Source organism: Ornithorhynchus anatinus, chromosome 4 (assembly GCF_004115215.2).
Source record: "Ornithorhynchus anatinus isolate Pmale09 chromosome 4, mOrnAna1.pri.v4, whole genome shotgun sequence".
NCBI lineage: Eukaryota > Metazoa > Chordata > Mammalia > Monotremata > Ornithorhynchidae > Ornithorhynchus > Ornithorhynchus anatinus.
This window is the reverse complement of record NC_041731.1, coordinates 79694457-79720395: the sequence shown is the minus strand read 5'-3', so window position 1 is coordinate 79720395 and position 25939 is coordinate 79694457. Positions and strand designations below refer to the sequence as shown.

Below are 25939 nucleotides of genomic sequence, written 5' to 3'. Positions count from 1 at the left end.
CATTGCGGGTTTACAGTCTAGTCGGGGGAGACAGACAGACAACAACAATAGCAATAAATAGAATCAAGGGGATGTACATCTCATTAACAAAATAAATAGGGTAATAAAAATATATACAAATGAGCTGACGAGCACAGTGTTGAGGGGAGGGGAAGGGAGAGGAGGAGGAGCAGAGGGAAAGGAGGGGAAAAGGGGGCTTAGCTGAGGGGAGGTGAAGGGGGGGCAGAGAGGCAGCAGAGGGAGCAGAGGGAAAAGGGGACGCTCAGTCTGGGAAGGCCTCTTGGAGGAGGTGAGCTCTCAGTAGGGTTCTGAAGAGGGGAAGAGAATCCAGGCACTGTATTAAGTGCTGGGGTAAATACAAGCAAATCGGGTTGGATACAGTCCCTGTCCCACGTGGGGCTCACAGATGAGGTAACTGAGGCACACAGAAGTGAAGTGACTTGCCCAAGGTCACGCAGCAGACAAGTGGCGGAGCCGGCTAAACAATATCGCCAAGATCCGCCCTTTCCTCTCCACCCTAACGGCTACTTTACTGCTACAGGCTCTCGTTACATCCCGGCTAGACTATTGGGTCAGCCTTCTCTCTGACCTCCCTTCCTCCTCTCTTGCCCCGCTCCGGTCTATTCTTCACTCCGCTGCCCGGCTCATCTTCCTGCAGAAACGATCTGGGCGTGTCACTCCCCTTCTTAAACAACTCCAGGGGTTGCCTATCGACCTCCGCTCCAAACAAAAACTCCTCACTCTAGGCTTCGAGGCTCTCCATCACCTTGGCCCTTCCTACCTCTCCTCCCTTCTCTCTTTCTACCACCCACCCCGCACGCTCCGCTCCTCCGCCGCCCACCTCCTCGCCGTCCCTCGGTCTCGCCTATCCCGCCGTCGACCCCCGGGCCACGTGCTCCCGCGGTCCCGGAACGCCCTCCCTCCTCACCTCTGCCAAACTGATTCTCTTCCCCTCTTCAAAACCCTACTTAAAACTCACCTCCTCCAAGAGGCCTTCCCAGACTGAGCTCCTCTTCTCCCTCTACTCCCTCTACCACCCCCCCTTCACCTCTCCGCAGCTAAACCCTCTTTTCCCCCTTTCCCTCTGCTCCTCCCCCTCTCCCTTCCCATCCCCTCGGCACTGTACTCGTCCGCTCAACTGTATATATTTCCATTACCTTATTTATTTTGTTAATGAATTGTACATCGCCTCGATTCTATTTAGTTGCCATTGTTTTTACGAGATGTTCTTCCCCTCGACTCTATTTATCGTCATCGTTCTTGTCTGTCCATCTCCCCCGATTAGACTGTAAGCCCGTCAAACGGCAGGGACTGTCTCTGTTGCCGACCTGTTCATCCCAAGCGCTTAGTACAGTGCTCTGCACATAGTAAGCGCTCAATAAATACTATTGAATGAATGAATGAATCCTATGACCTTCTGATTCCCAGGCCCGTGCTCTATCCACTCTGCCCTACTGCTTCCCTAGTAAAACACTTCCATGAAGAAAATAAACTTCAAAGTGCACCATAGTATTTCATTCATATTTAATGGTGTCTTATAAAGGTAACATGCACATCAAAAAAACAAAGTTCCCACATTAAAAATTAGCCTTCCATTAAAGGTATATCAAAAGGCTCCTCTACAAAAGAAGAGCAATGTGGCCTAATAGAGAGAGCACAGACCTGAGAATCAGAAGGACCTGGGTTCTAATTCCAGCACCACCACTTGCCACTGTGTTACCTTGGGCAAGTTACTTAACATCTCTGTGCCTCAGTTGCCTAATTGGTAAAATGGGGAATAAGATTGTGAGCCCCATGTGAGACACAGATTGTCCAACCTGATAAGCTTGTATCTGGCCCAGCGCTTAGTACAGTGCCTGGCACATAGTAAGTTCTTAACAAATACCATTAAAAAAAACACACTCATTTGAACTAGGCAGCGTGAACACAGAAACAGTCAAGGTACATCAGGAACTAAGTTCTTTTTTTAATGTAGGCTAAGTCTACAATATGACTGAATTCTAAAAATTCATGAGGAGTCTGCTCAGGACAAATCCAGAATTACGTTCACCGAATTCTTGAAGCTTAGAACTGATAGGTTGGGTAAAAAAGGGAAATGGGAATCCATTTCCCACAGGAGATGAGAAACTGTGTGGCCTAGTGGAAAAACCACAGGACTGGAAGTCAGAGGACCTGGATCCTACACCTAGCTCCGTGACTCTTCTGCTGTGTGACCTTGGGCAAGTGCCTTAGCATCTCTGGACCTCAGTTACCTTATCTATTAAATGGGAATTAAATCCATCTCCCTCTAACTTGGACTGTGAGCCCTAGGTGAGACAGAGACTGTGTCCCACCTATTTTGTTTCTACCCCAGTTCTTGGAACACTGCTTGACACACAGTAAGTGCTTAACAAATGCCATAAGATGATGAGCATGCAGAAAATTCAATATTGTGTTTACTTACATATACATATATAAACATACATATATATATAAACCCAGTTCTGCCATCAAGCATGATCTCTTCAGCATGTGAGTGTAATTAGGGAACAAGGAAACTGTTCCCAACCACACAGGGCTATTTAGGGAAGAAGCAAGGCTTAGCGGATAAAGCACAGGCCTGGGAGTCAGAAGGACCTGGGTTCTAATCCCAGTTCCACCACTTATCTTCCGTGTGATCTTGGGCAAATCACTTAACTTCTCTGTGCCTCAGTGACCTCATCTGTAAAGTGGGGATTAAGACTGTGAGCCCACGTGGGACAACCTGATTACTTAGAACAGTGCTTGGTACATAGTAAGCACTTAACAAATACCATAATTATTATTATTATTATATTCCCTGCCAACCACAAGCTTAAAGTCTAGTCACCATTACTTGATGATGATGATGGTATTTATTAAACGCTTAATATGTGCCTGTACTAAGCAGTGAGAGAGATTCAAGATAATCCAGTTGGACACAGTCCCTGTTCCACATGGGGCTCACAGAATGACATCGCTCTTTGATCATGGAATTATATTGTGGTTTTATCACTGTTTATCAATGTATTTACAATGTTTTAATGAATCGCTTGGATCTTGAGAACTCATTAATGCACTTAACATTATTTCCTCAGGGAAATCATTCTCTGTTCAGTGCTCTTTTGTTGAATACTCTATTTTCATGGAACCACTTGAGAAGACTACAGAAGGGAAGCAGCATAGCCTAATGTATAGACCACCAACCTGGGAGTCAGAAGGACCTGGGTTCTAATCCCAGCTCCTCCGCTTGACTGCTGTGTGGTCTTGGCAAGCCACTTAATTTTTCTGTGACTCAGTTACCTCATCTGTAAAATAGGGATTAAGACTGTGCCACTCCTTATGGGACATGGACTGTGTTTAACCTATCTTGTATTTTCCCCAGTGCTTAGTACAGTGCCCAGCACAGAGTAACTGCTTAACCAATACCATAAAAAAAAAGAAAAGAATAGCTGGGGCCTGGCAAAAGATGAACCCAAAGTAAACAACTAAGGAGCAGGGACAGAGGACCAGATGGCAGTTAAAATAAAAACCAAGCTGAAAAAGTGGGCCGGCAATGATTTAGACTGTAGATCTACACTCCCCCTCTAGACTGTAAGCCTGTTGAGGGCAGGGAATCAGTCGGTTTATTGTTATATCATACTCTCCCAAGTGCTAAGTACAGTTTTCTGCACACACTAAGCACTCAATAAACATGAGATGTTCATCCCCTTGATTCTATTTATTGCTATTGTTCTTGTCTGTCTGTCTCCCCCGATTAGACTGTAAACCCGTCAGAGGGCAGAGACTGTCTCTGTTACCGATTTGTACATTACAAGAGCTTAATACAGTGCTCTGCACATAGTAAGCGCTCAATAAATACTATTGAATGAATGAATGAACATGATTGAATGCATGAATGAATGATCGACCCACTGTGTGGGCACTATTCTTTCATGGCTTCAACTTCAACTCTTTTCATCCAGGTTCATTCTCAATCTGATTTCCTACTACCACCCAGCTACCTGTCGTCGTCTTCTCTAGACAAGTGAAGTTTGCTTTTCTTCAGGGCAGTGGTCAGTCAATCAATCAATGGTATTTCTTGAGCACTTACTAAGCACTTGGGATTTGGAAGATGCGTAGACATATTTCCTGCCACAGGAGCTTACACTCTTGAGGAAGAGTCAGCCATTAAAAGAAATTATGGATATGTATGGAAGAGCTGAGGGTGGGGTGAATATTAAGTGCTTAAAAGGTAGAGGCCCAAGTGTGGAAAATTCATTCATTCATTCAATAGTATTTATTGAGCGCTTACTATGTGCAGAGCACTGTACTAAGCGCTTGGAATGTACAAATGGGTAAATGAAAGGAGGGGAAAAACGGGCCTAGTCAGAGAGGATCTCTTAGAGGAGACAAGTCACTTCACTTCTCTATGCCTCAGTTACCTCATCTGTAAAATGGGGATTGAGACTGTGAGCCCCATGTGGGACAGGGAAGGTGTCCAACCCAATTAAGAAGCAGCGTGGCTCAGTGGAAAGTGCACGGGCTTTGGAGTCAGGACTCATGAGTGGGCAAGTCACTTAACTTCTCTGTGCCTCAGTTCCCTCATCTGTAAAATGGGGATTAAGACTGTGAGCCCACGTGGGACAACCTGATTCCCCCTGTGCTTACCCCAGCGCTTAGAACAGTGCTCTGCACATAGTAAGCGCTTAACAAATACCAGCATTATTATTATTATTATTAATTTGCTTGTATCCACTCCAGCGCTTAGAACAGCGCCTGCCACATGGTAAGCACTTAACGAATACTATTAGTATTATTATCATTTTAATAGGACTTTGAAGGTGGGGAGGGTGGTGGTCTGGGGTATATGAAGGGGGAGGGAGCTCCAGACCAGAAGGAGGAGGTGGACAAGGAGTCAGAACCAGGATAGACGAGATCCAGGGACAGTGAGTAGGTTGTCACTAGAGGAGTGAAGTGGGTTGGGTTGTGGTAGGACAGCAGCTAGGTAAGATAGGCGGGGAAGAGTTGAGGGAGTGCACATCTGTTAGATGTGGCAGTGGAGGGGCAATTCCAGGAGAGTCTTGAGGAGTGGGGAGATGTCGACTGGACAGTTTTTAGGAAAATCAAGTGGGCAGCAGAGTGAAGCTACGACAAGAGTGGGGAGGGACGAGAGAGAGGAAGGTCAATGAGGAGGCCGATGCAGGAGTCAAGCGGGACAGGGTAAGTGCTCGGATCAGCACGGTAGCAGTTTGGATGGACAGGAAGGGTGGATTTTAGACATGTTGTGAAGGTAGAACAGACAGGATTTGGTGACGGATAGAATATTTGGACAGAATGAGAGTGATGACTCAAAGATAATGCCAAGGATACCACTCTATGAGACAGGGAAGATGGTGGTGTTTTCTATAGTAATGTGAAAGACTGGGGAGGGGAGGGTTTGGCTGAGAAGAAGAGTTCTGTTTTGGACAAATTCATTCATTCGTATTTATTGAGTGCTTACTGTGTACAGAGCACTGTAATGGTAAAAAGACATATTCCCTGCCCACAACAAGCTTAATAAGAATAATTATGGTATTTGTTAAGCACTTATAAGGTGCCAAGCACGATTCTAAGTGCTGGGATAGATATAAGATAATCAGGTTGTCCATATGGGGCTCACAGTCTTAACCCCATTTTACAGATAACCGAAGCACAGAGAAGTGAAGTGACTGGCCCAATGTCACAGAGCAGGCAAGAGGCAGAGCCAGAATTAGAACCCAAGTCCTTCCAACTCCCAGGTCTGTGCTCTATCCACTAGGCCCTCCTACTTCTCATGCCCATATTAAAGTGCTATATCTACTTTTGGCTCCAACAGCGACCTCCCCAACATTGTTTCCAGTTTATCATTTTTATTTCCAAGAATATTATTTTACAATTGTGCTACTTTGAACTATGATATATTTGTCCATTTCTACCTAGTCTTTCCCTCTTTAGAGTGCAAGTTCAATGTCAGAGATCACATCCCTGACTTCTCATATATGTTTTCAAGCACCTAGTACACTGCTCTGCACTCGGGGCAGAACGCAGTCAATAAATTCTGATGACACGGATACTTCTTTAAAACAGTTCAAGGTTCTATGTAAAGACTGGCCGTCACTGCTTGTGCCATAAACCAAATGAGGCTCCCACATCATCTGAAAACCACTATTGCCTTGTAAATACAGTTCATGTATGACCTAAACATATTTAACTCATTTTGACTTTAACTGCTCACCATCATGATTTAAACATCCCTAAAAATAGTAGAATACCCGGGAGTAATAATGCTGGTATTTGTTAAGTGCTTACTATGTGCAGAGCACTGTTCTAAGCGCTGAGGTAGATACAGGGTAATCAAGTTGTCCCACGTGAGGCTCACAGTTAATCCCCATTTTACAGATAAGGGAATTTAGGCCCAGAGAAGTTAAGTGACTTGCCCACAGTCACACAGCTGACAAGTGGCGGAGCCGGCATTCGAACCCATGACCTGTAATTCCCAAGCTCAGGCTCTTTCCACTGAGCCATGGTAGCAAAAAGAAACCCAGAAAACCATTTGTTTTGTAAGAAAATGAATCAATAGCATAAAATGAATCAATAGCATCTATTTAAAAACTACTGTGCGCAGATGATCTGAGTTAATGAGAGAGAGAATAGAGTATGGAGACATGATTCCTGCTCTCAAGGATCTTACAATCTAGCAGGGGATACAGAATTAAAAATACTTTCAGGAAAAAAGTGCTCTGCAGAATATCTACCCTTTGATTCCAAGAGAAGCAGTATGGCTCAGTGGAAAGAGTATGGGCTCAGGAGTTGAGGGTCAAGGGTTCTAATCCTGGCTCCGCCACTTGTCAGCTGTGTGACTTTGGGCAGGTCGCTTAATTCTCTGTGCCTCAGTTATCTAATATGTAAAATGACGTCTAAGATTGTGAGCCCCATGTGGGACAATCTGATTACCTTATATCCTCCCTGAGTTTAGAACAGTGCTTGGCACATAGTAAGCACTTAACAAATACCATTATTATTATTATTATTCCACCATTTCAATCAAATTTCAAAACCTTCAATGGTATATTAAATTGCTTCTTTAAAATTCCTCAAAATTGTGTGTATAAAATCCTTCGAAGGGTGAAAATCATTTCTCGGGCACCTTACTCTTTCCATTTACACAGAGCTTTATGAAAATTGTCCATAACCTCGTTTATTTTCAGTCAGACTTTTCCAGAACACACCTACATTTATTAAGGAATCGATAATCTGTGCCTCACCTCTGTCTTGTATTGCCTTCTAGAATGTAAACTCATTGTGGACAGAGACTGTGATCTACCAACCCTGTTGTAATGTACTCTCCCAACTGTGCAATCATTTTAGAGATGAGAGTAACTGAGGCCCAAAGAATTAAGTGACTTGACCAAGGTCACACAGCACACAAGTGGCAGAGCCGGGATTGGAACACAGGTTCTTCTGACTACTAAGCCCATTCTCTAGTCTGCTTCTCAGACCCAAAATCATTGATCTTGGAGTTTCCTTCTGGAAGTCTGCAAGATGTTATTACTTTATTAAAAAAAGGTGCTGAAACCCAAGCAAAATACCAGGTGTTTCTGGGGAACTGGGCTGGGATAATAGGTGCATCTTATTAATAATAATAGTAATAATGTTGGTATTTGTTAAGCATTTACTATGTGCAGAGCACTGTTCTAAGTGCTGGGGTAGATACAGGGTAATCAGGTTGTCCCACGTGAGGCTCACAGTCTTAAACCCCATTTTACAGATGAAGCAACTGAGACACAGAGAAGTTAAGTGACTTGCCCACAGTCACAAAGCTGACAAGTGGCAGAGCCGGAATTCAAACCCATGACCTCTGACTCGCTAGCCCAGGCTCTTTCCACTGAGCCACGCTGCAGTTAGGGTAACTTCCTATCAGCAAGTAAAAAAGGTGCATTCCCAACTCCCTAAATGCTAGAATAATTCTGCTAGACAAGACAATTAGGAGGAAAAAACAGTAAGTCCTGAGTCCCGTATCTCTAGTATGCCTACTACACTCAACATTTAGTGAGAAGGAAAACTCATTTCTGATTTGGAGAAACAATTAGAAATAAGATTTCAAAAGGAAATGCACATTCAATAGTAAGGATTGTAAGGACTATCTTTTAAAAGAACCTAAGAATTTGAAAGTGTATGAAAAGGGAATGGTATGTTAAATACAGTGCCTGGCACATAGTAAGCGCTTAATAAATACCATTAAGAAAAAAGGTTTCAATATATTATTGGAAACCACAGACAACATATTTATGATGTGAAAGAACTGGAGTTCAAAGAACAAACTTTCTTATGCTCAGTTTGGACAGGGAGCATGTCTACCAACTCTGTTATAGTGTACTCTCCCAAGCACTTTCCACAGTGCTCTGCACACAGTAAATGCTCAATAAATACCATTGATTAATCAGTGACAGATCTCATCACTCAGTAGACAAATGACCTAAACCCTGCCATTCCCACGTAGTGCTGAATTCAAAGATGCCATAGATTTCCTTTGTGGTGGTGGGGTTTTTTTTCCTTCCTATATTTCAGTTGTTTCTCAGGGATTTTTCTCAAGAAACTACTGTTCTGGAGAAATCCCATGGAAAAAATCTTTGAGGAGCAATTGACATTTGCCCCCCAAATTCAGAAAGCCACGGGTCTGGTCCAGAGCCGATATATACGGTCATTTTTGGACTACGAATGATTTGAAGCCACTTCCATTAATTCATTCATTCAAATTGTATTTATTGACAGCTTAATGTATGCAAAGCACTGTGCTCAGCTCTTGGGAAAGTACAATATAACAGATGCATTCCCTGCCCACAACAAACACAGTCTAGAATGACAACCAGTGATAGACCATTTGTCACAAACATCTTTCCATGCTGCCCAGAAACCAAGAAAAGGTGAAAGCTCAGAATATAAAATTCCTACCTTTATCATTCTAGACAGGTCACCGGCATCTGCCAACTCCAAAACGATGTTTAATTCATTATCTTCAATGAATGAAGCATAATATTTAATTACATTTGGATGATTCAGTTGCTGAAAGAGAAAATAAACATGATTTCAAAATTGAGGCTTTCTAGTCTTAATTAAGGACTTCATATTTAAGAGAAATTGAATGTTAAGACCTTTGAAGTTTTGTGTCCCAACTCTCCATCTCTGCTTGCCCAACTCTCTACACCTGAAATCACATTTGCCATGACTCACCAAACTGCATACAATATTTGTGTCAACTGTAGATGGCTACACCCAACTGTGCCCAATTATGCTATCAAGCCATGGTTTTATAAATCCAGTTTGCTACTGGATGACCTTTAAAAGGTAAATTAGAACAACTATTCCAAAACGTTACATTATAAACCTGATCAAAATTAGGAAAATTTGGATATTTAGTAAAATGCATTTCAACTGGATAAATTTTTAACCACCTGCAAATCACTGTCTTTCAGCTGAATATAGTTCTGCCACCAGGTGAAACTAATGCGCCCAGTGTGAAAACGATTCTGCAAAAGTAAATCAGACCCTTTTGGAAGTCACATTAAGTCTCTCAGGACAGGTTAATAGACTACAAAGAATTACATGACAATCCAGCCATCTGAACAAACTGATGGAGTTTACAAAAAGACCAAATTTCCCGCTAGTGGTTTTTCCAATGAATAAATTCTGATTCAAGGAGATTATACAAAAGCAACCACAGACAAACAGGTAGAGCAGTTTAAAGATGCTGTATTTCCAGTGAATGGAAAAAACTAAGCTATTTTCCTTCTATACAAAACTACTCTGTTGTCCCACTTGAACACTATTCCTAAGAGGTGAACAACCACCATCCTCCCTGTTTATAACCTTGGCATTATCCTCAACTCATCTCTCTCACTTAACCCACATATTCAACCTTCACATCCCTAAATTCTACCCTTTCCTCTGCTCCCAATCATGTATCCTATCCCACCTTGACTACTGCATCCGCCTCCTCACTGACCTCCCGGCCTCTCCCCACTCCAGTCCATACTTCACTCTCTTGACCGGATCATTTTTCGAAAAATATATGCAGTCCAAGTCTTCCCGATCCTCAAGAACCACCAGTGGTTGCCCATCCACCTCCACATCAAACAGAAACTCCTTAGCATTAGTGCTAAAATACAAAATAAGCTTGCCCCTCTTACCTTTTCTTGCTGATTTCCTACTACAACCTACCACTCTCATTTCGCTCCTCTAAAACCAACTTAGTCGCTGTACCCCAATCTTACCTATTTGTCGCTGACCCCTCACCCACATCCTGCCTTTGGCTTGGAACTCCCTCCCCCTTCATATCTGACAGACGATCACCGTCCCCACCTTCAAGGTTTTATTAAAATCACATCTCCTCCAAGAGGCCGCCCCTGACTAAGCCCTCATATCCCCTATTCCCTCTCCCTTCTGCATCACTCTTGTATTTGCATTTGTAACCTTTATTCACCCCACTCTCAGCCCCACAGAACTTATGAACATACCCATAATTTATTTTAATGTCTGTCTTCCCCTCTGGACTCTAAGTTTCTAGAGGGCAGGGAACATATCTACCAACTCACCACTGGCTTTAAAGCACTTAATCATCTTGCTCCCTCCTACCTCATCTCGCTACTCTCCTACTACAACTCAGCCCACCTATTCATTCCTCTAATGCTAACCTTTTCACTGTACCTCCATCTTGTCTATCTCGCAGCCGACCTCTCGCCCACATCCTACCTCTGGCTTGGAATGCCCTCCCTCCTCATATCAGAAAGAAAATTGTCCTCCTCCACTTCAAAACCTTATTGAAGGCACATCTCTTCCAAGAAGCCTTCCCTGACTAAACCCTCCTTTCCTCTTCTCCCACTCCCTTCTGCACTGCTCTTACTTGTTCCTTCATTCATCCTCCCTCCCATCCCCACAGCAAATATGTATATATCTGTAATTTAGTTATTTATTTATCTATGCTAGACTGTGAGCCCACTGTGGGCAGGGATTGTCTGTACTTTCCAAGCTCTTAGTACACCGCTCTGCACACAGTCAACACTTTATAAATATAATTGAATGAATCTATTTGTATTAATGTCTGTCCCCCTCTCTAGACTGTGAGCTTGCTGTTGGCAGGAATGTGTCTGTTATTATACTGTACTTCCCCAAGGGCTTAGTACTGAATGAACTCTGCTTTTAAAAGAAGAAGCGTGGCTTAGTGGAAACAGCATGGACTTGGGAGTCAGAGGACATGGGTTCTAATCCCGGCTCCACCACTTGCCTGCTATGTGACCCTGGGGCAAGCCACTTAACTTCTCTGTGCCTCAGTGACCTCATCTGTAAAACAGGGTTTAAGACAGTGAACCCTATGTGGGACAACCTGATGACTCTATATCTACCCCTGTGCTTAGAACAATGCTTGGCACCTAGTAAGAGCTTAACAAATACCATAATTATTATTGTCATATTCTACTCTCCCCACCGCATAGTACAGTGCTCTGCACACAGTAAGTGCTTAATAAGTACAATTGATCGCAAGGCATATCATTCAATTTAAGAACGAGTGATAGTTAATATTTCCAGAATACTTTGGTTCCCTACAATATTCACTCTGGTTCTCCATTTCAGACTTTCTTCTTTATCTGTGAATATTCTTCCACATCGGTAGAATATACCAACAGATCACCCATTTGCAAATGGGCTACCGAGAGTGACCCATTCAACATCAACACTCATCATCCTTGAGGATTTCAAGCTACCACTCTCGCTCCTCTCCCAAATAAAGATCTACATTTCAAGCAATTCCGTATTACTGCCAACCTCGTAAACCAGCAAGCAGTAAACATCATTCATAACATGACTCCTCTCCAGCTAAAGACGGAGAAAGTCGATTTCCCAATATGATTAGCCTCAGCCGGTGCAGCTCAGAATGCCTTCCTAGTCAGGATAGCAGCCAAGACAGAAGAGGCTTTGTAAGTGGCTGGAGGGGAGGCAGTTAACACTCCACCATGATCAGCAGCAGCATCAACAAGAGGCGATTCTGAGAGCCTGCTGTGTGTAGAGCACTGTACTAGGTCCAGATTCACTGATGGTATCAAATGCTTTGGAAAATTCTATGAAAACATGGCACTGTTCCCTGAACTTTTCCTGCACATGGTGTCCTGCAAAGATCGGGACTGGGAATGAGACAAGATCTCTGGTCCTGAAGGGGCTCAAAATCTAAGCATAAAGGGGGAAAGGGAACTGGCAACAGACCTAGGAGGGAAAATCCCAGCTCTTCCACTTTCATTCGTTCAATCGAATTTATTGAGCACATACTGTGTGCAAAGCACTGTACTAGGCACTCGGGAGAGTACAATATAACAACGTACAGATGCATGTCTGTCCACAAAGTCACAATCTGCTCTGTGACCCTGAGCAAGTCACCTAACTTTTCTGTGCCTCAGTTGCCTCATTTGTAAAAGAATATGAGCCCCACGTGGGACAGCCCTGTACCCAACCTGAGTATCTTATATCTACCCCGGAATTAAGTAGAGTGTCTGGCATATAGTGAGAGCTTAACAAATACCATAAAAAGTAATAACTATAGAACAATAAAAAACAAAATTTTTTTGAAAAAGTAAAAATATGCACAATAATAAAGATGATGATAATTATTATTATTATGGCATTTGTTAAATGTTTACTATGTGCCAAGCATTGTAATAAGCGCTGGGGTGGATACAAGCAAATCAGGTTGAACACAGTCCTTTTACCACATAGGGCTCAAAGTCTTAGTCCCCATTTTACAGATGAGATAAGTGAGGCACAGAGAAGTGAAGTGACTTACCCAAGGCCAGACAGCAGATAAGAGGTGGAGCCGAGATTAGAACCCATGGCTCTCTGACTCCCAGGCCCGTGCTGTACGCACTATGCCATGCTGCTTCCCTGGTAAAATTCTCATAAAAGAGAAAACGTTCAGTAAATACATCTGACTGAAATAAACTCCACATGAGATGACTTAAATGAGAGGGCAGAATTTTTCCATAGGAGAAGGTAAGGCATTCCATGCAGGAAGAAAGACTTGAGCAGTGGGTTAGAGATGGTATGGTTTCTAGACTGTAAGCACATTGTGGGCAGGGACTGTCTCTCTAAATTGCTGTATTGTAATAATAATAATAATAATAATGATGATGACGGTATTTGTTAAGTATTTACTATGTGCCAAGCACTGTTCTAAGCACTGGGTAATCAGGTTGCCCCATGTAGGGCTCACACTTTTAATCCCCATTTTATAGATGAGCTACCTGAGGCACAGAGAAGTTAAGTGACTTGTCCAAAGTCACACAGCTCATTATAGGCAGAGCCGGGATTAGAACCCACGTCCTCTGACTCCCAAGCCTGAGCTCTTCCCACTAAGCCATGCTGCTTCTCTACTTGTATTGGTACTTGTACTTTCTAAGTACAGTGCTCTGCACAGAGTAAGCACTCAATAACTATGACTGAATGAATGAATGAAGGCGAGCCCAGGTGAATTGAAGGGTGCCAGGTGGGTGGAGTTCTGGCCCTGCCATTGGCCTGTTATATGTCCAGGGGCAAGCTATTACTATTAGTATTATGATTATTATTATTATATTTGTTAAGCCTCTGCTATGGGCCAACTACCGTTCTGAACTCTGGGCTAGACACAAGTTAATCCGGTCGGACACAGTCTCCTTCCTATCTGGGGCTTACAGTCGAAGGAAGAGGGACAACAGGCAATGAATCTCCATTTTAAAGATGAGGAAACTGACAGAGAAATGACTTGTCCAAGGTCACACAACAGGCAAGTGGTGGAGTCGGCATTAGAACCCAAGTCCTTTGACTCCCAGGCCCATACTCTTTTCACTAACCCATGCTGTTTCATTAAGTCACTTAACATCTCTTGGCCTCGGTTTACTCATTTGTAAAATGAGGTAAACTACCTCCCCCCCGCAATCTTCTTGAAAAGGTAAGCCACGAAGCAGTAGGGACTGTGTTTGATCTAATCCTCTTATATCTATCTACTCCAATGCTGAACAAATAATAAATGCTTGATATAAATCAGTGGTATTTACGGAGCTCTTACTGTGTGCAGAGCACTGTACTACTGAAAATAATAATAATACTAATAATGGTATTTGTTAAGCACTATGTGCCAGGCACTGCACTAAGTGCTGGTGTGGATACAAGCAAATTGGGTTGGACACAGTCTCTGTCAATCCCTATTCAAGAAGCACAGAGGAAGTGAAATGACTTGCCCAATGCCACACGGCAGACAAGTGGCCGAGGTGGGATTAGAACCCATGACCTTCTGACGTCCAGGCCCGTGCTCTAGCCACTACGCCCTGCTGCTCCCCACTAAGCTTTTGGGAGAGTACAATACAATAGGGTTGGTAGATATGTTCCCTGTCCATAAAGAGCTCTAGAGGGAGAGAAAATCATTAATATAAATAAATAAGTTAAGGCTATGTAGATAAGTGTACTGGGAATGAGGGTGGGATGAATATTCATTCAATAGTATTTACTGAGCGCTTACTATGTGCAGAGCACTGTACTAAGTGCTTGGAATGCACAAATCGGTAACAGAGACAGAAAGTCCCTGCCAGGCCCTTTGACGGGCTTACAATCTAATCGGGGGAGATGGACAGACAAGAGCAATAGCAATAAATAGAATCAAGGGGATGAATATCTCATTAAAACAATACCAAATAAATAGAATCAAGGTGATGTACATCTCATTAACAAAATAAAAAGGGTAATGAAAATATATACAGTTGAATGGACGAGCACAGTACTGGGGGTGGGGGGTGAGGGAGAGGAGCAGAAGGAAAGGAGGGAAAAGAGGGCTTAGCTGAGGGGAGATGAAGCGGGGGGTAGAGGGGGAGCAGAGGGAGCAGAGGGAAAAGGGGAAGCTCAGCTTGGGAAGGCCTCTTGGAGGAGGTGAGCTCTCAGTAGGGCTTTGAAGAGGGGAAGAGAATGAGTTTGGCGGAGGTGAGGAGGGAGGGCATTCCAGGACCGCGGGAAGACGTGGCCCGGGGGTCGACGGCGGGATAGGCGAGAATGAGGGACGGTGAGGAGGTGGGCGGCGGAGGAGTGGAGCGTGCGGGGTGGGCGGTGGAAAGAGAGAAGGGAGGAGAGGTAGGAGGGGGCAAGGTGATGGAGAGCCTTGAAGCTTAGGGTGAGAAGTTTTTATTTCATGCGGAGGTTGATAGGCAACCACTGGAGGTTTTTAAGAAGGGGAGTGACACGCCCAGAGCGTTTCTGCAGGAAGATGAGCCGGGCAGCGGAATGAAGAATAGATTGGAGCTGGGAGCGACGGGAGGAACGGAGATCAGAGAGAAGGCTGACACAATAATCCAGCCGGATATTACAAGAGCCCGTAACAGTAAGACAGCCGTTTGGGTGGAGAGGAAAGGGCGGATCGGATGTGTGGGGTGAACGAGAGAGCCGAGTAAAAGATGACACCGAGGTTGCGGGCCCGAGAGATGGGAAGGATGGTCGTACCGTCCACAGTGATAGGGAAGTCAGGAAGAGGACAGGTCTTGGGAGTGAAGATGAGCAGCTCAGTTTTGGACATGTTGAGATTTAGGTGGCGGGCAGACATCCAGGTAGAGACATCCTGGAGGCAGGAGGAGATACGAGCCTGAAGGGACGGGGAGAGGATGGGGCAGAGATGTAGATCTGTGTGTCATCTGCGTAGAGATGATAGTTGAAGCCGTGAGAGCGGATGAGTTCGCCGAGGGAGTGAGTTTAGATGGAGAACAGAAGAGGGCCAAGAACTGACCCTTGAGGAACCCCAACACTTAGAGGATGGGATGGGGAGGAGGAGCCTGCGAAGGAGACCGAGGATGAACGGCCAGAGAGAGAAGAGGAGATCAAATGCTAAACAGTCAATCGTATTTACTGAGCACTTACTGTCTGCTAAGTACACTGTACTAAGCACTTGGAAGAGTACATTACAACATAAACACATTCCCTGCCCACAGTGAGCTTACCTCCATGTGCAAAGAAAACGTGGGAGGGAAAGGAAGTAGGGGAAAAGAGGACTTAATAGGGAAAGGTCTCTTGGAGGAGATGTGATTTTAATAAGGCACTGAAGGTGTGGAGAGTGGTGGTCTGTCATATATGGAGGGGGGAAGATTAGATGGAAGGTGTGGGCAAGGGGTGTTAACAAATATCACTTCAAAGATGGAAAAAAACAATGTCTGGCTCTCTTCCATAAAACTCAAAAGATCCAGGTAAGCTCCTTTAATAATAATAATAATGACATTGTTAAGCACTTACTATGTGCCAAGCACTGTTCTAAGCATTAGGGTAGATACAAGATAATCAGGTTGTCCCATGTGGGGCTCACAGTCTTAATCCTCATTTCACTGAGGCTCAAAGAAGTTAAGTGACTTGCCCAAAGTCACACAACTGATAAGTGGTGGAGCCAACTTTCACTCTACCAGAAATAAATAGATGAGAGGTTGGGTAGGAAGAGATAGGAGAGAAAGTAGACAAAGAGGTAAGGTATGAACGAAACAGTGTCTCTTTGGGCAACCTAGAGTCTCACCCTTTCTAAGTCTAAGGGCAGACTCACCCTTTCACAAGATATATTGACTCAGTTTTATCACAAAGCCCTAAGTATTAATATCATGCCAAATTATTTCTGCTGCTTAATTCTTAAAGTTCTCTTCAAATAAAGAACAGAATAGCTTGTGTTTACCAAAGACTGTGTTCATGGAACAGTGGTCAATTTAAAATGATACAGGTATCTAAAGGGATACCAGGACAGCATTTAAAGGGTTTTGTTGCATAAAAAGACAAAACAGTTTCTCAATCTGTTTTAAACATTCTAACATTAAATTGCATTATATAGTCCTTTACTTACTGCTTACCTTAAGGAGATCAATTTCTTTGATGCAGTCAGCACGAGCTTTGGCATCCATTAAATCAAATATCTACAAACAGAATGAAGGGGGGGAATAAGTTCATGATTAGAAAAACATTCCAAAAGGGTGAACAGATCATGCAAATGAGGAACGGTACATTGCACATAATTAATGAATCAGTAGTAGACTCGTATTCTACTAGTACTTTAATTGATACTTTGCCTGAAGGCAAACAATCTAGAATTTAAAAAATAAAATAGTTGAGTAACTGCTGCCATCTAAAGAGGGCTGAATTGGAGAGAAAAGTAAGGCAAAGGTTTCTCAATAATAATTATAATAATTATGGTATTTGTTAAGCACTTAATATGTGCCAGACACTGTTCTAAGCACCGGAGTAGATACAAGATAGTCGGGTGGGACACAGTCTCTGTCCCACATAGGCCTCACAGTCTTAATCCCCATTTTACAGGTAGGGAACTGAGGCACAGAGAAGTGAAGTGACTTGCCCAAGGTCACACAGCAGAAAAATGGCAGAGCCATGAACTTCTGAGTCCCAAACCCACGCTGTATCCACTACACCATGCTGCTTCAAGAATGTTTAATAGCCCAGCCGGGCTTTAAATGGCCACCATGTAAAACCAAAACATTCCCACTGTGGCATTTATTTGAAAACAGTACAAAACTCTCTTTGATAGTCTGATGTATCATCAAGCGTTACAAGCAGAACATTCTGGATGAAAGAGCACACACAAGAACCCCTAAATCACCTATGGTTGAACAGGGCATCTGAAAGACCTAAAGTGTAAAATCCTTATAGCCAAGATTATAATAATAATGATGGCATTCGTTAAACCCTTACTATGTGCCAAGCACTGTTCTAAGCGCTGGGGAAGATATAATATTATCAGGTCGTCCCAGGTGGGGCTCACAGTCTTAATCCCCATTTTCCAGATGAGGTAACTGAGGCACAGAGAAGTGACTTGCCAAAGGTCACACAGCTGACAAGGGGCAGATCCGGGATTAGAACCCATGACCTCTGACTCCCGAGCCTGTGCTCTTTCCACTAAGTCACGCTGCTTCTCAAGGTTACATGTCTTGTGCTTCTGTTATAGTTACCCATATACTTCCTTCGGGGTACTGTGGTCAGTAAATTCATTGTGGGTAGGGTATGTGTCTGTTTATTGTTATATGGTACTTTCTCAAGTGCTTAGTACGGTGCTCCGCACACAGTAAGCGCTCAATAAATACAAACGGAATGAATGAATACAGAGGGTGGTGGCATGAAAACGGAAAGCTGCAGCAATAGGTGTAGTTGTCGGGGGGCAACGGGAGAAAGTCAGCGAAGAGGAGTTCAGGGGGAAGATGGAGAAGAGGCCTGAGGAGAAATAGGGTTATGCTTGTCTTGTCTTTAGCCAGTGAGGCTTTTCCGACCCACAGCGACACCACGGACGCATCTCTCCCAAAACGCCCCGCCCTCCATCTGCAATCGTTCTGGTAGTGGATCCATAGAGTTTTCTTGGTAAAAATCCGGAAGTGGTTTACCATCGCCTCCTTCGGCGCTGTGAACTCGGGTCTCCGCCCTCGACTCTCTCTCATGCCGCTGCTGCCCAGTATGGGTGAGTTTTGACCTGTAGCAGATGGCCTGCCACTCGCTAGCCACTGGCCAAGCTGGGAATGTAATGGGTAGGCCTCTGCTTGACTCTCCCTCCCACAGTCGGGACTGGTAGAGTACTGGAAACTCTCCGGGTGCGACCCTGAGAAGGGAAAGGTTATGCTGGCCTCTCCATTAACCTCCAACCAAGCCAGAGACAGATTTAATGCCCGCAGTCAGGCCTGGGTCAGCCCTCATCCTGGCCTAGCTGTTCCCTGGCTCATTAGGGAGGAAGGTAGAAGGGGTTAATAGGTCAGAAAATCCTAATGTATGAGAAAGAGTTTCTGCATGGCTTAGTGGAATGAAAAGGGGCTTGGGAGACAGGGGTCGTGGGTTCTAATCCTGGTTCAGCCACTTGTCAGCCATGTAACTTTGGACGAGTCACTTTACTTTTCTGTGCCTCAGTTACATCATCTGGAAAATGGGGATTAATAATAATAATAATAGGGTTGGTATTATTCGTTGCTCTCCCCAACTTCAAAGACTTATTGAAGGCACATCTTCTTCAAGAAGCTTTCCCTGACCAAGCCCTCCTCTCCTCTTCTCCCACTCCTTTCTGCGTCGCCTTGATTTGCTCCCTTCATTCATCCTCCCGCCCATCCCTACAGCACATAGGTATATATCTGCATCTCTCTGTAATTTATTTATTTATTTATATTAATGTCCATCTTCCCCTCTAGACTGTGAGCACACTGTGGGCAGGAATGTATCTTGTTATTTTGTACTCGCCCAAGCACTTAGTACAGTGCTTTGCATACAGTAAGCACTCAATAAATACGATTGAATTGAATAGGACTCACACTCTTAATCCACATTTACAGATGAGGCAACTGAATAATAATAATAATAATAATAATAATAATAATAATAATAATAATGTTGTTGGTATTTGTTAAGCACTTTGTGCAGAGCCCTGGTCTAAGTGCTGGGGTTGATACAGGGTAATCAGGTTGTCCCACGTGAGGCTCACAGTTAATCTCCATTTTATAGATGAGGTTACTGAGGCACAGAGAAGTTAAGTGACTTGCCCAAAGTCACACAGCTGACAGAGTTGGGATTCGAACCCATGACCTCTGACTCCCAAGCCCGGGCTCTTTTGGGATTAGAATCCAGGTCCTTCTGACTCCCAGGCCTGTGCTCTATCCACTAAGCTGTGTTGCTTTTGGTTTACAGTCTACAGGGGGAGACAGACAATAATAAGAAGAAATAAGTAACTTATAGATGATTTAAAAAATATGTACATCAGTGCTGTGGGGCTGGGGGTGTGCGGATATCAAATATCCAAAGGTCACAGCTCCAAGTGCATAGATGACCCAGAAGGGAGAAGCTGCTGTGGAAAAGAGGGCTCAGTCGGGGAAGGCCTCTTAGGGGAGATGTGGCCGTAATAATCAGAAACCTAATAATTATGGCATTTTTAAGCACTTACTATGTGCCAAGCACTGTTCTAAGCACTGGGGGAGATACATGGTAATCAGGTTGTCCCACGTGGGGCTCACAGTCTTAATCCACGAGAAGCAGTATGGCTGAGAAACAGCGTGGCTCAGTGGCAAGAGCCCGGGCTTGGGAGTCAGCGGTCATGGGTTTGAATTCCGCCTCTGCCACTTGTCAGCTGTGTGACTGTGGGCAAGCCACTTAACTTCCCTGTGCCTCAGTTACCTCATCTGTAAAATGGAGATTAAGACTATGAGCCTCACGTGCGACGACCTGATTCCCCTGTGTCTACCCCAGCGCTTAGAACAATGCTCTGCACACAGTAAGCGCTTAACCAATACCAACGTTATTATTATTATTATTATTAACCAGAATTCTTGCTGCATTAATACAGCCGATTCTCATCTATTTGGAATGTTATGGCAGATGTTACGAGAGCAGGAGAATGGGCGAGAGAACTCTTAAAGTTCTTCCCATCCCCATGATGATAGGAAGGGGAAAAAAGAGGTGACATTAATTGGAATGTTTAGGCAGATGTTCAGAGGACAGGAGAATGGGCTAGGGAGCGCTTAAATTTCTTTCCATCCCTTCCTAGATTCTCTGATTCAGTGATAAGAGGGGGAAAAGGAGGTGGCATACCTAACATGAACATTTACGTGTAAAATAAAAAAGGACAAAAAACAAGAGGCCAAATGGCAAAAAGGAAAAGTCTGGCTAGTTAAGGGCATGTTAACAGGATCACAAAAATGGAAAAGACCTCTAGAGATAATCTCTTTCAATCTCCTGCCTCCAGGCATGTTGAATAACTAAACCATCCAGGAGAGAGAGTTTTTACGATTCCCTTAAAGATTCCCACTTAACCATCAATGTCAATATCAAAGTCCTAGGAACTCAAAAAATCTGCTGGTGATCTTAATGTTTTAAATTACCCAGGTGGGGAATTTCCGAAGCATTTAAAGATTATTTCATAAAACTACGACTGTCATGAGGTGGTAGGAAAGAGGAGATAAAAATAGGATAATCTGATTCCAGATACTAAAAGGATGATAGTTACAAATTTAGAGATGAACGGGACACCCGCATGAAGTAATCCCCAAATGACTGACAATTCTATTTTAGAGGAGAATAGGAATATGGAGAAGGACTGTGATGGATGACATCCAATACAGTGACCCGATAAAACACTCGGGAAATAACTTTAAATCAGATTTTTACCGAGCTGTACTGGAAAGAAACCAATTCTCTGGTTAAAATAGGGTATGAAGATGGTGAGTAGTATACCACCATTCTCAAAATCAAAACTGTTGCTATGACAAAATGTACTGTCTTTGATGATTTAAACAGAGCGTTCGAACGCTATTATCCGCATTTAATCATAAGTGATTTCTAATATTTAAATAATATCAAGGACAGATATCATAAGTAGAAAGGAAAAAATAAGTTCACACATTTTTTTTCATCACAAATAGAGCAAAAAAACCCCATGAACAATCATTTCTGCAAAGCCCTTGTTTGGAAGCACAGAGCAACCTTATCTTTCCCTTCCTCTCAACAACATGTAGAGGCAAAAAAAAAGGGTGAAGTTTTAGATTGTCATTTGCAATCACAGATTAATGGCCTAAAGCTGTCTGGTTTCTTTCATAAGCAAGTAAAAGCAGTACTTATCAGCCATCTGGATTTTTGAGTTATATGGGAGTTGGGTCACTTCCAAAAGCAGATATTCACAACAACTCCCAGATACCATTCTGTTAGATCCAGCTTTGCAGCTTAGGGTCTTTAGCCTATTCCATACCTGAAAACTGAGAAATTTTCAGTTACGGCTCTCTAACTGCCATCCAGAGAGCTTTTTGACAAATTTTACACTTCTGAAGGCAATGAAAAACAAGCTTTGATCCATCCATCGGTCTTATTTATGGGGCGATTACTGGGTGCAGAGCATTCATTCATTCATTCAATAGTATTTATTGAGCACTTACTATGTGCAGAGCATTCATTCATTCAATAGTATTTATTGAGCGCTTACTATGTACAGAGCACTGTACTAAGCGCTTGGAATGAACAAGTCGGCAACAGATAGAGACAGTCCCTGCCGCTTGGAATGTACAAATCGGCAACAGATAGAGACAGTCCTGCCCATTGACGGGCTTACAGTCTAACTGGGGAAGACAGACGGACAAAAACAATAGCAATAAATAGAATCAAGGGGATGAACATCTCATTAAAACAATAAATAGGGTAATAAAAAATAGATACAAATGAGCGGATGAGCACAGTGCTGAGGGAAGGGGAAGGAAGAGGGGGAGGAGCAGAGGGAAGGCGGGGGGAAAGGGGCTTAGCTGAGGGGAGGTGAAGGAGGGGGTACGGGGGAGCAGAGGGAGCAGAGGGAAAAGGGGAAACTCAGTCTGGGAAGGCCTCTTGGAGGAGGTAAGCTCTAAGTGGGGTTTTGAAGAGGGGAAGAGAATGAGTTTGGCGGAGGTGAGGAGGGAGGGCGTTCCAGGACCGCGGGAGGATGTGGCCCAGGGGTCGATGGCGCGACAGGTGAGAACGGGGGACGGTGAGGAGGTGGGCGGCAGAGGAGCAGAGCGTGCGGGGTGGACGGTGGAAAGAGAGAAGGGAGGAGAGGTAGAAAGGGGCAAGGGGATGGAGAGCCTTGAAGCCTAGAGTGAAGTTTTTGTTTCGTGCGGAGGTTGATAGGCAACCACTGGAAGGTTTTAACAAGGAGAGTGACATGCCCACAGCGTTTCTGCAGGAAGATGAGCCAGGCAGTGGAATGAAGAATAGACTGGAGCAGGGAGAGACGGGAGGAAGGGAGATCAGAGAGAAGGCTGACACAGTAATCCAGCCGGGATATTACGAGAGCCGGTAGCAGTAGGATAGCCATTTGGGTGGAGAGGAAAGGGTGGATCTTGGCGATATTATAAAGGTGAGACCGGCAGGTGTTGGTGACGGATCGGGTGTGTGGGGTGAACGAGAGAGCCGAGTCAAAGATGACACCGAGGTTGCGGCCTTGAGAGACGGGAAGGATGTTCGTGTCATTCACTGTGATAGGGAAGTCAGGAAGAGGACAGGGCTTGGGAGGGAAAATGAGGAGCTCAGTTGTGGACATGTTGAGTTTTAGGTGGCGGGCAGACATCCAGGTGGAGACGTCCCGGAGGCGGGAGGAGATACGAGCCTGAAGGGACGGGGAGAGGACAGGGGCGGAGATATAGATCTGTGTGTCATCTGCGTAGAGATGATAGTTGAAGCCGTGAGAGCTGATGAGTTCGCCAAGGGAGTGAGTGTAGATGGAGAACAGAAGAGGGCCAAGAACTGACCCTTGAGGAACCCCAACACTTAGAGGATGTGAGGGGGAGGAGGAGCCCGCGAAGGAGACCGAGAATGACCGGCCAGAGAGATAAGAGGAGAACCGGGAGAGGACGGAGTCCGTGAAGCCAAGGTGAGATAAGGTGTGGAGGAGGAGGGGATGGTCAACAGTGCTGTACTAAGCACTTGGGAGAGTACAACACAACAATATAATAAACACATGCACTGCGCACAACAAGCTTACAGTCTAGACATTAATAATTAATTAATAATTAATTATTGATTAACATTAAGTGTTGCCTGAATTTCAAAATTAATCAAGGCACTTCAGGGCCATGACCCTGAAAGCTAAAGCATATAGAAAATAGAAGAAACATTTATTCATTCATTCATTCGATCGTATTTATTGAGCGCTTACTGTGTGCAGAGCACTGTACTAAGTGCTTGGAAAGTACAATTTAGCAACAAAGAGAGACAATCCCTGCACACAAGGCCTAGAAGGGGGGAGACAGACACAAAACAAGGAAACAGGCATCAATAGCATCAACATAAATCGAATTGTAGACCTATATACATATCAGAACAAGTAAAGAGACACTAATATAAAAAAATAGAATTATGGATATGTACATATATACACAAGTGCTGTAGAGGGGGGAGGGTGAGTAGAGCAAAGGGGGCAAGTTGGGGCGATGGGGAGGGAAGGGGGAGCTGAGGAAAAGGGGGGCTTAGTCTGGGAAGGCCTCCTGGAGGCTTTAACGGAGGCTGTGCAAGTTCGAAGTTAAACAAGGACTGTGCAAGTCCCTACAAGTGGAGGTCCAAGGATAAATAATAGTTATTACCAATCAAATCTCAAGACTCCGCTCTAGACTGTAAGCTTGTTGAGGGCAGGGAACATGTCTCTTATCTCTGTTACATCCTCCCAAGTGCTCCATGCACAGTAAGTGCTCAGTAAACACTACTGATTAGTTGATTGAGTGAGGTTTTCTTTTGTAATATGCATCTCCTGTTTGGAAATGTAGTAACATATCTCACATCTTCAGCTAAAGATAGCAAGCTAAACCCAAGGTCAATTAAGACTTAAAAAGGATAAGTGTGACAGGCATTGCTCACTTATACACTCCTGACTTGAGAATATCCACCCTTCTGACTTTAAAATATCGGGTGTGTTCATTATCCACAATGGCGCTGTTCCCATGGCTTGCTTAGCGGCGGATGATCTTCACTTAACACTGAGTCGGAACCAGAAATCCGAAAAGAAATACGCATTACATGGTAAATCTACGATAAGACTGATAAATAGTCTGAACTCTTATGCTATTACAGATAAATGTAAAATACACACTGAGTTTATAGAAGATGAAAATAAGCTGCATGACCTGGGAGATAGAGCATGAGAATCAGAAGGTCACGGGTTTTAATCCTGGCTCTGCCACTCATCTGCTGTGTGACCTTGGGCAAGTCACTTCACTTCTCTGTGACTCAGTTACCTCCTCTGTAAAATGAGGATTGAGGCTATAAACCCCATGTGGGACGGGGGCTGTGACCAACCACATTTGCTTGGATCCACCCCAGCGCTTAGTACAGAACCTGGCATACGGTAAGCGCTTAACAAATAACACAATGATTATTATCATTATTATATTATCATTAATAATAACTGTAATAATAAAGCTTGTTAAGAGCTTACTATGTGCCAAGCAGTAGTGAGCACTGGGATACAAGTACACTAATCAGCTCACACATGAGGTTCACAGTCTAAGTAGGAAGAAAAAACAGTTCATGAATCTTCATTTTAGAGAAGCAGCGTGGCTCAGTGGAAAGAGCCCGGGCTTGGGAGTCAGAGGTCATGGGTTCGAATCCCATCTCTGCACCTTGTCAGCTGTGTGACTGTGGGCAAGTCACTTCACTTCTCTGTGCCTCAGTTACCTCATCTGTAAAATGGGGATGAAGACTGTGAGCCCCACGTGGGACAACCTGATTCCCTTGTGTCTATGGGAGTCAGAGGTCATGAGTTCGAATCCCAGCTCTGCCACTTGTCAGCTGTGTGACTGTGGGCAAGTCACTTAACTTCTCTGTGCCTCAGTTACCTCATCTGTAAAATGGGGATTAAGACTGTGAGCCCCACATGGGACAACCTGATTCCCCTGTGTCTACCCCAGCGCTTAGAACAGTGCTCGGCACATAGTAAGCGCTTAAGAAATACCAACATTATTATTATTATTATTACCCCAGCGCTTAGAACAGTGTTCTGCACATAGCAAGCGCTTAACAAATACCAACATTATTATTATTACTATTATTTTGTGGATGAGGGCACTGAGGCACAGAGAAGTGAAGTGACTTGCCCAAGGTCACACAGCAGACAAGCAGCAGAGACTGGATTAGAACGTAGGTTTTCTGACTCTCAGGCCCGTGCTCTTTCTACTAGACCATGGTGCTTCTCAAGATTTTAAGCCTTAAAATAAATTTGAATTTAGTCTGCACCTTGAACTGCATAAAACTGATTAATAATCATCATCATCATCATCATAATGACATTTGTTAAGCACTTACTATGTGCTAGGCACTGTTCTAAGCGCTAGGATAGATATCAGATGATTGGGTTGGACACAGTCCCCATCCCACGTAGGGCTCACTGGCTTACTCCCCATTTTACAAACGAGATAACTGGGATATGGAG

The 25939-nt window shown here is 44.0% G+C and overlaps 1 protein-coding gene across 1 annotated transcript in view; it reads right to left on the bottom strand.

Annotated features, from left to right (window-relative positions):
- The window catches only part of NEK7 (NIMA related kinase 7), a 227255-nt gene that overhangs the window by 77020 nt on the left and 124296 nt on the right, over nt 1–25939 (bottom strand). The window contains 2 exon segments of the mRNA XM_029063357.1: nt 8950–9060; nt 16878–16940. Coding sequence (XP_028919190.1) covers nt 8950–9060; nt 16878–16940 — 174 coding nt within the window.